This window comes from Bufo gargarizans, chromosome 2 (genome assembly GCF_014858855.1).
Source record: "Bufo gargarizans isolate SCDJY-AF-19 chromosome 2, ASM1485885v1, whole genome shotgun sequence".
Lineage (NCBI taxonomy): Eukaryota > Metazoa > Chordata > Amphibia > Anura > Bufonidae > Bufo > Bufo gargarizans.
In genome coordinates this window covers 649,035,045-649,050,482 of record NC_058081.1, presented here as the reverse complement: position 1 = coordinate 649,050,482, position 15,438 = coordinate 649,035,045, and the positions used below count along the sequence as shown (strand labels likewise).

At 45.3% G+C, this 15,438-nt stretch overlaps 1 protein-coding gene across 1 annotated transcript in view; it reads left to right on the top strand.

Moving 5' to 3' along the window:
- The window catches only part of LOC122926257 (usherin-like), a 236,257-nt gene extending 225,911 nt beyond the window's left edge, over positions 1-10,346 (top strand). Inside the window, exons 17-20 of the mRNA XM_044277632.1 lie at positions 3,716-3,970; positions 4,600-4,772; positions 7,080-7,224; positions 10,315-10,346. Coding sequence (XP_044133567.1) covers positions 3,716-3,970; positions 4,600-4,772; positions 7,080-7,224; positions 10,315-10,346 — 605 coding nt within the window. The remainder of the gene's footprint in view (positions 1-3,715; positions 3,971-4,599; positions 4,773-7,079; positions 7,225-10,314) is intronic.
- Positions 10,347-15,438: the final 5,092 nt, after the last annotated feature.

Here is a 15,438-nt window from a genome sequence, read left to right as displayed (position 1 = left end):
AACAGAAAAACACAAATAAATGCACAATACTTATCTTGTAGAAGACTGGGAAGTAGGATCAGCATGCACACACACTCCAGGAAGTAATATAAACCGCAAACTGATGCACTATGGGGAGGAATTTAAAGGGATGCAATTAGTACAACTACATGAGAGAGGCTAACGATATAAGGAACTGAAAGCAAAACAAAGGAAGCTCAAGAAGGAGGTTCTGAAAGGCATCTGTCATAGCTTCTCAGATGTCTGGTGGTGACAGCCAGCCACCATCTTTAGCTGGTACTGGTATTGCCCCCACCTCCCCACTCTGTCACTGGGCCACTCTGTGGTTTACTCATGCTGCTGCCACCTCACCATACTGTGGTCTCCTCATGCTGCTGCCACTTTAACACTATTTCACTGAGCCATTTTGTGGTCTTTTCCTGCTGCTGCCACTTCACCACTCTGTGGTCTCCTCATGCTGCTGCCACATCACTACTCTGTGGACTCCTCATGCTGCTGCCATATCACCACTCTGTGGTCTCCTCATGCTGCTGCCACCTCACCACTTTGCCACTGGGCCACTGTGTGGTCTCCTCATGCTGCTGCCACTTCACCACTCTGTGGTCTCTTCATGCTGCTGCCACATCACTACTCTGTGGACTCCTCATGCTGCTGCCAGATCACTACTCTGTGGTCTCCTCATGCTGCTGTCACCTCAACACTATGTCACTGGGCCACTTTGTGGTCTCCTCATGCTGCTGTCACTTCACCACTCTGTGGTCTCCTCATGCTGCTGCCACCTCAACACTATGTCAATGGGCCACTGTGATCTCCTCATGCTGCTGCCACCTCACCACTCGATGACTGGGCCACTATTTAGCCTTTTTGACCTTGTTGACATCATCATTTATTTGACCATTCTTCTGATCTGTCAGAAGGAAGGAAAAATGAGACGCACAATGGATCCTGTCTATGAAACAGCTGTAAGGCCTGTATGACATGGTCCCTATTTTGCATCAGAATTGGCTTATGATTTGGTAGCCAAAAGCAGGAGTGGGTACAAAACACAGAAGACATGCAAAGATTCCATTCACGTGTCATCTCTGTTTTAGATCCACTCCTGTTTTTTTTGGCTTTATCAATACTGATGGATTACTGACTAAATGCTGACAGAGTGAAGGTGGATGCTCAACAGACAGGATCCATTTATTGGGGATTATTGTTCTGACGGACCAGAGATAGGGCAAAATAATCAGTGACGTCAACACAAACTTACTGCTGACACCCTCTCCACTCTGTTGGGGGGCTCTACTTGTATAAGCATTAAATAGAACAGGTTTTGTAGACATCTATGTCGAATCAGCTGCCGACGGAGTAAAAGGAGTGCAAATCTTTTTGGAAAATTCGGCGAACTGACGGAATAGAATTTTTTTGAAATTCGCTCATCTCTAGTCTTCATAATAGAAATAATACCCACCCAGACATCATCCCAAGTCCTCTCAACTAGAAAAGCTGATTCTATCTGTTTTGTTATGATAAAGAGCTTTTGTCCTGAAAGAACTGATAGCCGATGTGAGGCTGGCATAGCTATTCTCCTAGTTATGCAACATAAGTCTGTTTAAAAGGTTCCTTGTGCTTCATCGATCAATTTTCCCCTAATTTGTGTCCACTAAGTTTTTGGTGGTAGCCTAAAACTGTTCAATCAGTGCTTTTACATAAGATTTTTTTTATTTTTTATTGTGCTTGTGTCCCTACATAATGCTTTTCTGAATTAATGAAAGGAAAACAGAAAATCTCATACCAGGAACCCAGCACTTTCTTGTTAACTACCCTTTAACCCCTTAGTGACCACCCATACGTGTTTTTACGGCGGTCACTAAGGGGCCTTGGGCTGGGCCGCCGTGTTTTTACGGCGGCCCGGTCTAAGCGCTGCACGGCTCCCCTGTGCAGCAGGGAGTGCGGACCCGGCTCTCACATGAGAGCCGGGGCCCTGCTCTAACAGCCCGGACCGGCAGGAGTGCCGATCTGGGCTGTTTAACCCTTTACATGCCGGGCGCAATGGCGCCTGCTGCATGTAAAGTGGTGACAGAGGGAGCGGACTCCCTCTGTCTCCCATCAGCACCCCGAAAATAAGATCGTGGGGTGCTGATGTGTTCGGAAGCTTACCTTGCTTCCGTTCAGGGCCCCGAGCCTGTGTTCAGTTCTCTCCAGCAGGCTGTGCCTCTCTGGCGCAGCCTGCTGGTCAATGTTTGAAATGCATTTCTATTGAAATGTAATGCATTTATAGAGATAATGCATTACATTTTAAAAGCAATCAAAATACTGTATATTATAGTCCCCTTGTGGGACTTTTAAGTAGTGAAAAAAATAGAAAAAAAAATACACACAATTTATAAATGAAAAAATTCCATAAAATAAAAAAAATATGCTTTTTTTTCCATTGAAAATATGCTTTTCAATGAAAAAAATAGCAAAAAGAAAATATCCCCCATATGTTTGGTATTGCCGAACGACCCGGACTACATAAATATTACATAAATTATCCCCTATGGTGAACGCCGTAAAAAAAAAAAAAAGACAGAATTTCTAATTTATTCTTAGTTTCCACAGAAAAAAACGTAATAACAAGCGATCAAAAAGCGCCATTTTCTCCAAAATGATACCAATGAAAAATACAAGTTGTCCCTCAAAAATCAAGCCCTCACACAACGCCATAGAAAAAGAAAAAAAAAAGTTATGGGTCTTGTGAAGTGGCAATGCAAAATCATTTTTTTGGTTAATAAAAGGGGTTTTATTGGAAAAAAAAAGTTGTAAAACGTAAAAAAAAAATTATAAGTATTTAGTATCACTGTAATCGTACTGACCCAGAGAATAAAGATATTATGTTATTTGTACCGAAAAATGAACGCCGTAAAATTTATAATGTAAAAACGCAGTGGCAGTATTGCTATTTTTCCCCATCTCCCTCCCAGAAAGAGTTAATAAAAGTTAATCAGAAAGTTATGTGTACCCAAAATGGTGCCATTAAAAACTACAACTTGTCCCGTAAAAAACAAGCCCTCATGAAGCTATATAGACAAAAAAAATAAAAAAGTTATAGCTCTTGGAACGAGACCATGAAAAAAGGAAGAAAAACGCTTGGTCATAAAAGCCCAAACAGGCTTGGTCACAGTTAACAGAGCTGAGCAAATTAAATTTGCTTGGCTGCTTGAGAGGTTTTGGTTGGGGTACTATTTCTAAGTATGCGTGAGCGTTATTGTAAGCCAGTTAACGCTCCTCTGGGTTTCTGGGAAAAACATATGAAAATTAGCGCATCTTACATCTGCCAGCATCAGACAGGTTTAGGGAAGCTAATCTGAATACCTTTCCCAGAAACCCAGAGGAGTATTGCCTGGTCTACAATAATCGACACACATGGCCAGACAACGCATATATGTTGCCCAGAAACTCTCGCTCTCTGTCAAAGGATCACAAAAAAAATCAGGACAAATTCAAGTTCGGTATGAATCTTTACAGGCCCAGACCATACACTCTAAATAAAGATGTACCACAAAATACAGACTGGGGAATAAATTTGTACCCTGAAAAAAATAATTTAAGTATAACTTTCTAACATACCATGCACACCATCCTAAATCTGTCTCCGTGTGCTGATCACAAGACTTGCTGGTGAGCATTGGTACAGGCTCAAGACAGATCCTTTAACATTGCTTACGGTGTTTTTGTTTTTTTCTAGGAGTGGTTATAAGGCATGAGCTGTACATGAGAGGCTTACACCAGGCACTTGAAAAACGAGTTTTCCATGCAAGTGGATGGCTGAACCCTCAGCCAGTGATGGAATCTGAGAATGAAAACGCCTTATTGCCACCAGTAACCCATGCGATGATTACCAACCTGGAACCAAACACAGAATATGAGTTTTGTATTGTGACAACTAACATGGCTGGTAGTGTTGCTTCAGAATGGGTGACATTAAAAACAGCAGAATCAGGTGAGAATATCTATCTATCTATCTATCTCATATCTATCTATCTATCTCATATATCTATATATCTATATATAATCTATCTACCAACTATCTTTCTCATATCTATCGACATCTATTAACTATCACTTTTATCTACTATATCTAACTACTGTATCTTTCTATCGATCATCCATTCTAATCTCTCTTTCTTTCTATCTATCTTTCTTTCTTTCTATCACTTCTATGTGTTGTATCTATCTATCCCTATAACTATTGCTGCAAGCCCTGGAGGAGCGGAGAATGGGAGTAGTAGCGGCTGTTGCAATAAATATTCACAATGACAATCCTCACATAGATGCTCCCTAGAGTCTTGGCAGAGAGCGCAGCCTTTCTTTCCTTGGGGAAACCCTGATATTGGGGCTCTGGTCTGATGGTAGTTGGGGTGCCCTTGGTGTTGGGTTTGGTCCGTGCGCGAGGCAGGAGATGTAGGTGCAGTGGCCGGGGAATGGTGCTAGAGTCAGTAACCAGACCAGTTGTAGAAAATGAACAAGTCTGTATTAAAGTGCAGAATGGGAGTTGTAGTACATCCAAAGGAGTCAAGCACAACTATGCCGCTATAATACTAACGCATTCCATCAATACTCCATTTACAGAACCCACATACATGCCTCCTCCGTCTGTGATTCCACTTTCAGCAAACTCTCTAAATGTGTCTTGGGAGAAACCGAGCAACAATGCAGCAAGAGGAGAAATTACTGGTTATACAATCAACTTGGTATCCCCAGATCTGGTCAAGAACCCTGATACAAGAAGAGCTTCTCCTGAGGTACAGTCACTGCAGTCCCCAGTACAGGGGTTTGTGGAAATGTGACGTGTGAAATGCACCTGGAGAAAAACATGAAGGAATTTCTCTTGCAATTCATATTGCAATAGGGACCACCTGGCAACATATTTGGGGCGTCTCAGGATAGAGTATCAGTCAGTATTGAGTGCCGTAGCTTTTTATCTGACCAGTGGACCACCTTAAAAATATAGACTTCTATAGTTATCCCATTTGTGTTACTACATGACCTCTTTATGGCATGATATTATCATTTTTTCTTGTATCTTGATGTCATTTTATATTTTTGATGTTTTTTCAAGTTTGATGGTTTTGTAAGTTTACATTTTCTTACTTTTTATTTTTTGCATTAATGCCATACTTAGCCCCCCACATTGTCGGAACTCCTGGAGAAAGGTTAGGCTGATATTTTTCGGATTTGGAGAAAAAAATACAGTGTTCAAGGGAATAAAAGTCTGTCCTGGTCACATGCACAGCACACCGGCCCGGTCACTGTATAAGGGTATTTGGAAAATCCGCCTACAAAATTAATTGCATAATCTGTGTTTCAACCCCTTTTTTTTCCTGCAGTTTTATTTATTTATTTTTGGGTGTTTTTTTTAAAACATCAATTGGTGTTTACTTCAGAACTGTGTTTTAAGCTCGTGGTTTCAAAAGCCACGCCAAAAAACATGCGGGAAGGTACAGAGCTCTTTTTTGATGCTTCCCATTCATTTCAACGGGAGATTCAGCGTGGATTCTCCCCCAAGATGGGGTATACTGCTTATTTTTTTCATGCCCACCAGTTTACATGCTTTTTTAGTGCTGATTTTGGAGCATTTCTGCCTCAAAATTAGCTTTACAAATGCCTCAAAACAGCCTCCCATTAATTTCAGTGAGAAGAAGGACTTCACTTGGAAAAAAGAAGCAGCGTGCTGGGGTGGAATCCTCGCTGAGATTCTCACATTGAAATGAATGGGAAGCGTGAAAGAAAAAAAAGCACTTTTCTGTGCTGTTTAAATAAATAAATAACATTTTTGTCATTGGTTTAAAAATAATGCATTAAAAAACTGCATCAAAATGCGGCAAAAATGCACAAAAGACACGTTGAATTTTATAGTCGGATTTTCAAAATCCGTCGTGTGAACTAGTGTTGAGCGAAGCAAAGCATCCAAAGTGGAATTCAGTCAGAATTTTAGGAAAAATTTGATTCAAAACACAGAATTTTCTCGCACCTCATGGTAACGAATCATTTTCCCTAAAATGGTGGCTGGAGTTGTCTTAGAAAGAACAGAAGAAAAAAAAATACTCGCCTCATTGACTTGCTCGCGCAGAGGCAGTCCGCTCCTCTCTTGATTGAAAAAGACCTGCCGAAGGACCTGCGTAATGATGTCACCACGTGATCACCCTGAGAGCGCTCGGTGACGTCATCACGCTCAGTGCAGGTCCTTCAGCAGGTCTTTTTCAATCAAGAGAGGAGCGGACTGCGAGCAAGTCGATGAGGTGAGTGATTATTATAATTTTTTAAACCCAAAAGGCCATATTGAACTAGCGTATTACGGATGCATATAACGGATGCTGGGCAGGGGGAACTTCTGTCTAAGGGGCCATTAAAAATTGTCCCATTGATTCATAGGCTGAATAGAGTTTTAACATAACGATTCGGGACAAATTAATTCGTAACAAATCAAATTTCTTGTCAAACTTCGGTGAAGCTGCCGAATTGAATTTTTTTTTTAACTTTGCTCATCTCTAGCGTGAACTTGCCATCTGCTTTAGAGCCCATTAAATGGCCAGTGATGAAATGATACAGAAATTGGCGGTACTTGTTTCATTATACATTAAGGTTATGTTCACATGATAGATTTTGAAAATCCGTCGACAAAATTTAGTGCGTTTTTTCACACACTTTTCTGTGGTTTTGAGTTTTTTAACCAATGAGTGTTTACTTCAATGCAAAACCAGCCCGTGGTTTTTGGTGTGGCTCCGCAGAAAAAAATGCCCAATAACCTCATGGACACACACAGAGCAGTTTTTTTATGTTTCTCGTTCATTTCAAGGGGATCCCGCACCAAGATTGGGCATGCTCCTTCTTTTTTCCACGTGGAAGAGCTGCTTCCCCTTGAAATGAATGGCAGGCTCTTTTGAGGTGTTTTTTGGAGCTGATTTTGAGCCCAAAAAAATTGGTGTGAACTAGCCCTAAGTAAATCCTCGTCATGTAGCGATCGTTGAATATATGACGTGTCCCATACGTGTGCACCCAGTGATCATTACAAGGGCCGTCTTCTTACGTGTGTCCCCCTTCCCCTCCAGGTGCTGTATGTAGCGGAGAATCATGAAGTCTATTATGAAGTGACAGAACTAGACGCCTACCATGATTACGCCTTCACTGTCACCCTCTGCAATAAGATTGGATGTGTGACAAGTGAACCTGCGCTCGGAAAGACTTTAGCTTCAGGTAAGAGGTTTTTTTTATAAACTCTCCGTCACCAGTGTACATGGCCGGAGGTAGAAAACACGTGATTTCATTGACCAGGAGTCATGGTCCAAGGAAACAAAGTTATAAAAATAATATTATAAGGAAGGTCTGTCAGAAGGTGTCATCGTGAGGATTCATCACTGTCATCATTACTGCATCTGATATGCATAAATTGTACAGATGTAGCAGAGCTGAATTTGTCATTGCAGAGGGCCTGCCACCGCTCCTGACACTTCTTTGTGAAATAACAATTTTTGGAGCTTTTCTTAGAACTCTGCACTGTGCCATTCTTCAGTTTTTTCTCCTAAGAGTGCATGTATAAACGGACACTGGGTGTAACTAGTTGGGGAAGGGGGGGGGGGGGTGACAGAATAACAGAGGAACGGCACAATAAATGAGACTTTTTTTATTTACGTTTTTTTTTTATTTGTCCACTGAAAATAAAAATAAATAAAATTCTATGATGATATGCAGGTAGTTCCATCTGATATGTGTATTGGGGGTGAGCGAACAGAGCTTCAGATCCAAGATCCGAAGTCAATGCTCTTCAAAACTTTCTTTTAATGCTGTACGGAGACCTGTCTCCATTGAGCATTAAAATGTATGTGCTTCGGTGAGGCAAAATCCATTAAGTCCGAAGTCGTGCTATACTTCTGTGAATAACATCAGGCATTGATTCTACAACTTTAAAAATATTTTAAAACAGGAATCCGAAGTCCGCTTCGGTACCGGCTGTTACCTCGGTATCAAAGCCAACTTCGGATTTCTGTGCTTTCACTGAACGCACCCTGAACGCATCCTGAGCCAATCCGTATCATTCGTGTGAAAGAGGCCTAATGTGTATGCAAAGAAAAAACTGGACTGCTGAAATGAAAAATTGTGGTCCTGAAGGCTCTTAAAGACACATCCCTCTTTTTAGCCCATTGTACAGTTTATATATGGATGTAAAGTAGTATACATAAGAATAGTGATGAGCGGCAGGGGCTATATTCGAATTCGTGATATTTCACGAATATTTGGGCAAATATTCGTCATATATTCGCTAATTCGAGATTATTTTCTTAATTGTGAAAAATTGGCAATATAATTTTTGCGTAATGCGCAGGAAATACAAGTGTGGGTCACTTTTGCTACATTTTCCAAGCTGCTAGAAGTTTCATGAGACTGGAGAAAAGGGTTGGCATGGCAGAACATTACAATAGCTTTATATGCAGATAGAGTGCTCCAATATATTTGCGTTAATCGGCACTAATGATGCAAATTTTTTGGTGCAATACGTGAAACTTCACATTTTAGCAGGTCTGCATGTATGTATGGATGGCAGAACCTATGACACTACCTAACACCCTGCACTGGAACATATCGGCTATACTATATTACTATCTAACCTACACTGACTATCTGTCACGGCTGAGGATGGGGAAAACCCTCAGCCGTGCGATGATCAAAGATGTTAACGGCTGCTCGGCCAGGACGAGAGAATAAGGAAGCAGGACACCTCCTAACGCATCCCTAATCCGACGCTAACTCCTAGCTGCATGAGCCGACCTTGAGGGTAGGAGGGCCCATGCTCAGGAACCTTGGATCCCTACTCACCCTCCGCCGATCCCTGAACTAGGAGTAGGGTAAGACGACCTGTTCCTTCCGAAGGAGTCTCACTGGCCAAGCTGCAAGGAAGAGGGGAACACAAACAGACCTATGGATATGGCAGGTGAACTGCACTAGTTCCAGCCACCTGCCACAGCCTTGCTGACTGGATCCCTGTGCTGGCAAGCTGATGTCCACACACAATACAAAATGAACACAGCACACACACATCCACACACAGGTACCCAGATCCATAGCTACACCAAATAACAAAGGAAAACATCAAGTGAACATCACATAAACTTACACTTCACCTGTTGCCGCGGGCAACGGCATGCGTAGCAACCATGTCCTGGGGATCAGCCATAGGGCTGAGACACTGCCACCACATGCACACAACACCCCACGTTGCCACGGGCAACCAAGTGAAGGAAAGTGTCACAAAACACACCATAGGCCGTGACACTATCTCCCACTAACTATCTGTATTATATATATATAAGATATCTAACTATTAGTGTTGAGCGAGCACCAAAGTGCTTGGGTGCTTGAGTAGAACACTTTGCGATGCTTGGGTGTTCTACCAAGCACCTGAGCACAATGGAAGTCAATGGGAGAACCCCAGGCACCCCTGTTCTGAAGAGGGGAGGGTGTCGGGACTCTAGTTTGGCTTAGGGGTCCCTGCTCTGACTCCATATAAAGCTATGTCCATATATGAAGTCAGTGCTTGGGGACACCCAGTGTATTTAAATTTAATTTAGCCTGTATTTCACAACCTTCTGTATTAGAGGCAAGGCACTTAACCACTCAGCTATAATAGCTGCATGGCCGCTCTGGAGTATAATACAGGATGTAACTCAGGATCAGTACAGGAGAAGTAAAGTAATGTATGTACACAGTGACTCCACCAGCAGAATAGTGAGTGCAGCTCTGGATTATAATACAGGATGTAACTCAGGATCAGTACAGGATAAGTAATGTATGTACACAGTGACTGCACCAGCAGAATAGTGAGTGCAGCTCTGGAGTATAATACAGGATGTAGCTCGGGATTAGTACAGGAGAAGTAAAGTAATGTATGTACACAGTGACTCCACCAGCAGAATAGTGAGTGCAGCTCTGGAGAATAATACTGGATGTAATTTCAGGCTAAATTTGATTTGCCCTGAAGCCACATTTCCTCGTGTTTCATGTCAGCGAATCAATTTTACCCGAAATAGTGTAAAAAACAAAAAGAATCATACTTAACTCTTCCATTTGCTCGCGAAGGGCCTTCAGCCTCCATCTTGATTGAAGATCTCAGCTGAAATCCTGTGCGCAGTGACGTATGACGTCACCACGCCAGCCAGCGTGATGACGTAATCTCACGCCGCGCAAGATTTCGCTCCAGATCTTCAAGCTAGATGGCCGTTGCGATCAAATCGAGGCAGTAAGTTTGATTGATTTTTTCTTATGTTAATTTCACACTGTTTTTACACTCAGATGCCGTGATTATGTATGAATGCAACATCTGAGGGGTACATTGACAGGGGGGGCGGCGCTATTGCTGCTCCTGTCATTGCACCTGCTACTTACAAAAAAATGCGCTTCATGAGGAGTTAGTCACAAAGCGAATTTTTGGGTAAAATTTGCGAATAAGCCAAATCAAACTTTTCATAAATTCACTCATCTCTATCCAGGATGTAACTCAGGATCAGTGCAGGATAAGTAATGTAATGTATGCACACAGTGACTGCACCAGCAGAATAGTGAGTGCAGCTCTGGAGTATAATACGGGATGTAACTCAGGAGCAGTACAGGATAAGTAATGTATGTACACAGTAACTGCACCAGCAGAATAGTGAGTGCAACTCTGGGGTATAATACAGGATGTAACTCAGGATCAGTACAGGATCAGTAATGAATGTACACAGTGACTCCACCAGCAGAATAGTGAGTCCAGCTCTGGAGTATAATACAGAATTTAACTCAGGAGCAGTAGAGGTTAAGTAATGTAATGTATGTACACAGTGACTGCACCAGCAGAATAGTAAGTGCAGCTCTGGAGTATAATACAGGATGTAACTCAGGATCAGTACAGGATAAGTAATATAATGTATGCACACAGTGACTGCACCAGCAGAATAGTGAGTGCAGCTCTGGAGTATAATACAGGATGTAACTCAGGATCAGTACAGGGTAAATAGTGTAATATACGTATGCAGTGACTTAATTTTTAATCTAGATTAATCATTAATACTAGAGTTGAGCGAACACCTGGATGTTCGGGTTCGAGAAGTTCGGCCGAACTTCCCGGAAATGTTCCGGTTCGGGATCCGAACCCGATCCGAACTTCGTCCCGAACCCGAACCCCATTGAAGTCAATGGGGACCCGAACTTTTCGGTACTAAAAAGGCTGTAAAACAGCCCAGGAAAGGGCTAGAGGGCTGCAAAAGGCAGCAACATGTAGGTAAATCCCCTGCAAACAAATGTGGATAGGGAAATGAATTAAAATAAAAATTAAATAAATAAAAATTAACCAAAATCAATTGGAGAGAGGTCCCATAGCAGAGAATCTGGCTTCACGTCACCCACCACTGGAACAGTCCATTCTCAGATATTTAGGCCCCGGCACCCAGGCAGAGGAGAGAGGTCCCGTAACAGAGAATCTGTCTTCATGTCAGCAGAGAATCAGTCTGCATGTCATAGCAGAGAATGAGGCTTCACGTCAGCCACCACTGCAACAGTCCATTGGCATATATTTAGGCCCAGCACCCAGGCAGAGGAGGGAGGTCCCGTAACAGAGAATCTGTCTTCATGTCAGCAGAGAATCAGTCTGCATGTCATAGCAGAGAATCAGGCTTCACGTCAGCCACCACTGCAACAGTCCATTGTCATAAATTTAGGCCCAGCACCCAGGCAGAGGAGAGAGGTCCCGTAACAGACAATCTGGCTTCATGTCAGCAGAGAATCAGTCTTCATATCATAGCAGAGAATCAGGCTTCACGTCACCCAACATTGGAACAGTCCATTGGCATATATTTAGGCCCCGGCACCCAGACAGAGGAGAGGTTCATTCAAATTTGGGTAGCCTCGCAATATAATGGTAAAATGAAATAAAAATAGGATTGAATGAGGAAGTGCCCTGGAGTCCAATAATATATGGTTAAGGGGAGGTAGTTAATGTCTAATCTGGACAAGGGACGGACAGATCCTGTGGGATCCATGCCTGGTTCATTTTTATGAACGTCAGCTTGTCCACATTGGCTGTAGACAGGCGGCTGCGTTTGTCTGTAATGACGCCCCCTGCCGTGCTGAATACACGTTCAGACAAAACGCTGGCCGCCGGGCAGGCCAGCACCTCCAAGGCATAAAAGGCTAGCTCTGGCCACGTGGACAATTTGGAGACCCAGAAGTTGAATGGGGCCGAACCATCAGTCAGTACGTGGAGGGGTGTGCACACGTACTGTTCCACCATGTTAGTGAAATGTTGCCTCCTGCTAACACGTTGCGTATCAGGTGGTGGTGCAGTTAGCTGTGGCGTGTTGACAAAACTTTTCCACATCTCTGCCATGCTAACCCTGCCCTCAGAGGAGCTGGCCGTGACACAGCTGCCTTGGCGACCTCTTGCTCCTCCTCTGCCTTGGCCTTGGGCTTCCACTTGTTCCCCTGTGACATTTGGGAATTCTCTCAGTAGCGCGTCTACCAACGTGCGCTTGTACTCGCGCATCTTCCTATCACGCTCCAGTGCAGGAAGTAAGGTGGGCACATTGTCTTTGTAGCGTGGATCCAGCAGGGTGGCAACCCAGTAGTCCGCACACGTTAAAATGTGGGCAACTCTGCTGTCGTTGCGCAGGCACTGCAGCATGTAGTCGCTCATGTGTGCCAGGCTGCCCAGGGGTAAGGACAAGCTGTCCTCTGTGGGAGGCGTATCGTCATCGTCCTGCCTTTCCCCCCAGCCACGCACCAGTGATGGACCCGAGCTGCGTTGGGTGCCACCCCGCTGTGACCATGCTTCATCCTCATCCACCTCCTCCTCATCCTCGTCCCCTCGTCCTCCAGTAGTGGGCCCTGGCTGGCCACATTTGTACCTGGCCTCTGCTGTTGCCAAAAACCTCCCTCTGAGTCACTTCGAAGAGACTGGCCTGAAAGTGCTAAAAATGACCCCTCTTCCTCCTCCTCCTCCTCCTGGGCCACCTCCTCTTCCATCATCGCCCTAAGTGTTTTCTCAAGGAGACATAGAAGTGGTATTGTAACGCTGATAACGGCGTCATCGCCACTGGCCATGTTGGTGGAGTACTCGAAACAGCGCAACAGGGCACACAGGTCTCGCATGGAGGCCCAGTCATTGGTGGTGAAGTGGTGCTGTTCTGTAGTGCGACTGACCCGTGCGTGCTGCAGCTGAAACTCCACTATAGCCTGCTGCTGCTCGCACAGTCTGTCCAGCATGTGCAAGGTGGAGTTCCACCTGGTGGGCACGTCGCATATGAGGCGGTGAGCGGGAAGGCCGAAGTTACGCTGTAGCGCAGACAGGCGAGCAGCAGCAGGATGTGAACGCCGAAAGCGCGAACAAACGGCCTGCACTTTATGCAGCAGCTCTGACATGTCGGGGTAGTTGTGAATGAACTTCTGCACCACCAAATTCAGCACATGCGCCAAGCAAGGGATGTGCGTCAAACTGGCTAGTCCCAGAGCTGCAACGAGATTTCGCCCATTATCACACACCACCAGGCCGGGCTTGAGGCTCACCGGCAGCAACCACTCGTCGGTCTGTTGTTCTATACCCCGCCACAACTCCTGTGCGGTGTGGGGCCTGTCCCCCAAACATATGAGTTTCAGAATGGCCTGCTGACGTTTACCCCGGGCTGTGCTGAAGTTGGTGGTGAAGGTGTGTGGCTGACTAGATGAGCAGGTGGAAGATGAGGAGGAGGAAGCCGAGAAGGAGGAGGTGGCAACAGGAGGCAAAGAATGTTGCCCTGTGATCCTTGGCGGCGGAAGGACGTGCGCCAAACAGCTCTCCGCCTGGGGCCCAGCTGCCACTACATTTACCCAGTGTGCAGTTAGGGAGATATAGCGTCCCTGGCCGTGCTTACTGGTCCACGTATCTGTGGTTAGGTGGACCTTGCCACAGATGGCGTTGCGCAGTGCACACTTGATTTTATCGGATACTTGGTTGTGCAGGGAAGGCACGGCTCTCTTGGAGAAGTAGTGCCGGCTGGGAACAACATACTGTGGGACAGCAAGCGACATGAGCTGTTTGAAGCTGTCTGTGTCCACCAGCCTAAATGACAGCATTTCATAGGCCAGTAAGTTTATAAATGCTGGCATTCAGGGCCAGGGATCGAGGGTGGCTAGGTGGGAATTTACGCTTTCTCTCAAATGTTTGTGAGATGGAGAGCTGAACGCTGCCGTGTGACATGGTTGAGATGCTTGGTGACGGAGGTGGTGGTGGTGTTGGTGGTACATCCCCTGTTTGCTGGGCGGCAGGTGCCAACGTTCCTCCAGAGGCGGAGGAAGAGGCCGAGGCGGCAGCAGCAGAAGAGGCCGAGGCGGCAGCAGCAGAAGAGGTAGCAGGGGGAGCCTGAGTGACTTCCTTGGTTTTAAGGTGTTTACTCCACTGCAGTTCATGCTTTGCATGCAGGTGCCTGGTCATGCAGGTTGTGCTAAGGTTCAGAACGTTAATGCCTCGCTTCAGGCTCTGATGGCACAGCGTGCAAACCACTCGGGTCTTGTCGTCAGCACATTGTTTGAAGAAGTGCCATGCCAGGGAACTCCTTGAAGCTGCCTTTGGGGTGCTCGGTCCAAGATGGCGTCGGTCAGTAGCAGGCGGAGTCTCTTGGCGGCGGGTGTTCTGCTTTTGCCCACTGCTCCCTCTTTTGCTACGCTGTTGGCTCGGTCTCACCACTGCCTCTTCCTCCGAACTGTGAAAGTCAGTGGCACGACCTTCATTCCATGTGGGGTCTAGAACCTCATCGTCCCCTGCATCGTCTTCCACCCAGTCTTGATCCCTGACCTCCTGTTCAGTCTGCACACTACAGAAAGACGCAGCAGTTGGCACCTGTGTTTCGTCATCATCAGAGACATGCTGAGGTGGTATTCCCATGTCCTCATCATCAGGAAACATAAGTGGTTGTGCGTCAGTGCATTCTATGTCTTTCACCGCTTTGGAAGGGCTAGGTGGATGCCCTTGGGAAACCCTGCCAGCGGAGTCTTCAAACAGCATAAGAGACTGCTGCATAACTTGAGGCTGAGACAGTTTCCCTGGTATGCATGGGGGTGATGTGACAGACTGATGGGGTTGGTTTTCAGGCGCCATCTGTGCGCTTTCTGCAGAAGACTGGGTGGGAGATAATGTGAACGTGCTGGATCCACTGTCGGCCACCCAATTGACTAATGCCTGTACCTGCTCAGGCCTTACCATCCTTAGAACGGCATTGGGCCCCACCATATATCGCTGTAAATTCTGGCGGCTACTGGGACCTGAGGTAGTTGGTACACTAGGACGTGTGGATGTGGCAGAACGGCCACGTCCTCTCCCAGCACCAGAGGGTCCACTAACACCACCACGACCATGTCCACGTCCGCGTCCCTTACTAGATGTTTTCCTCATTGTTATCGTTCACCAAA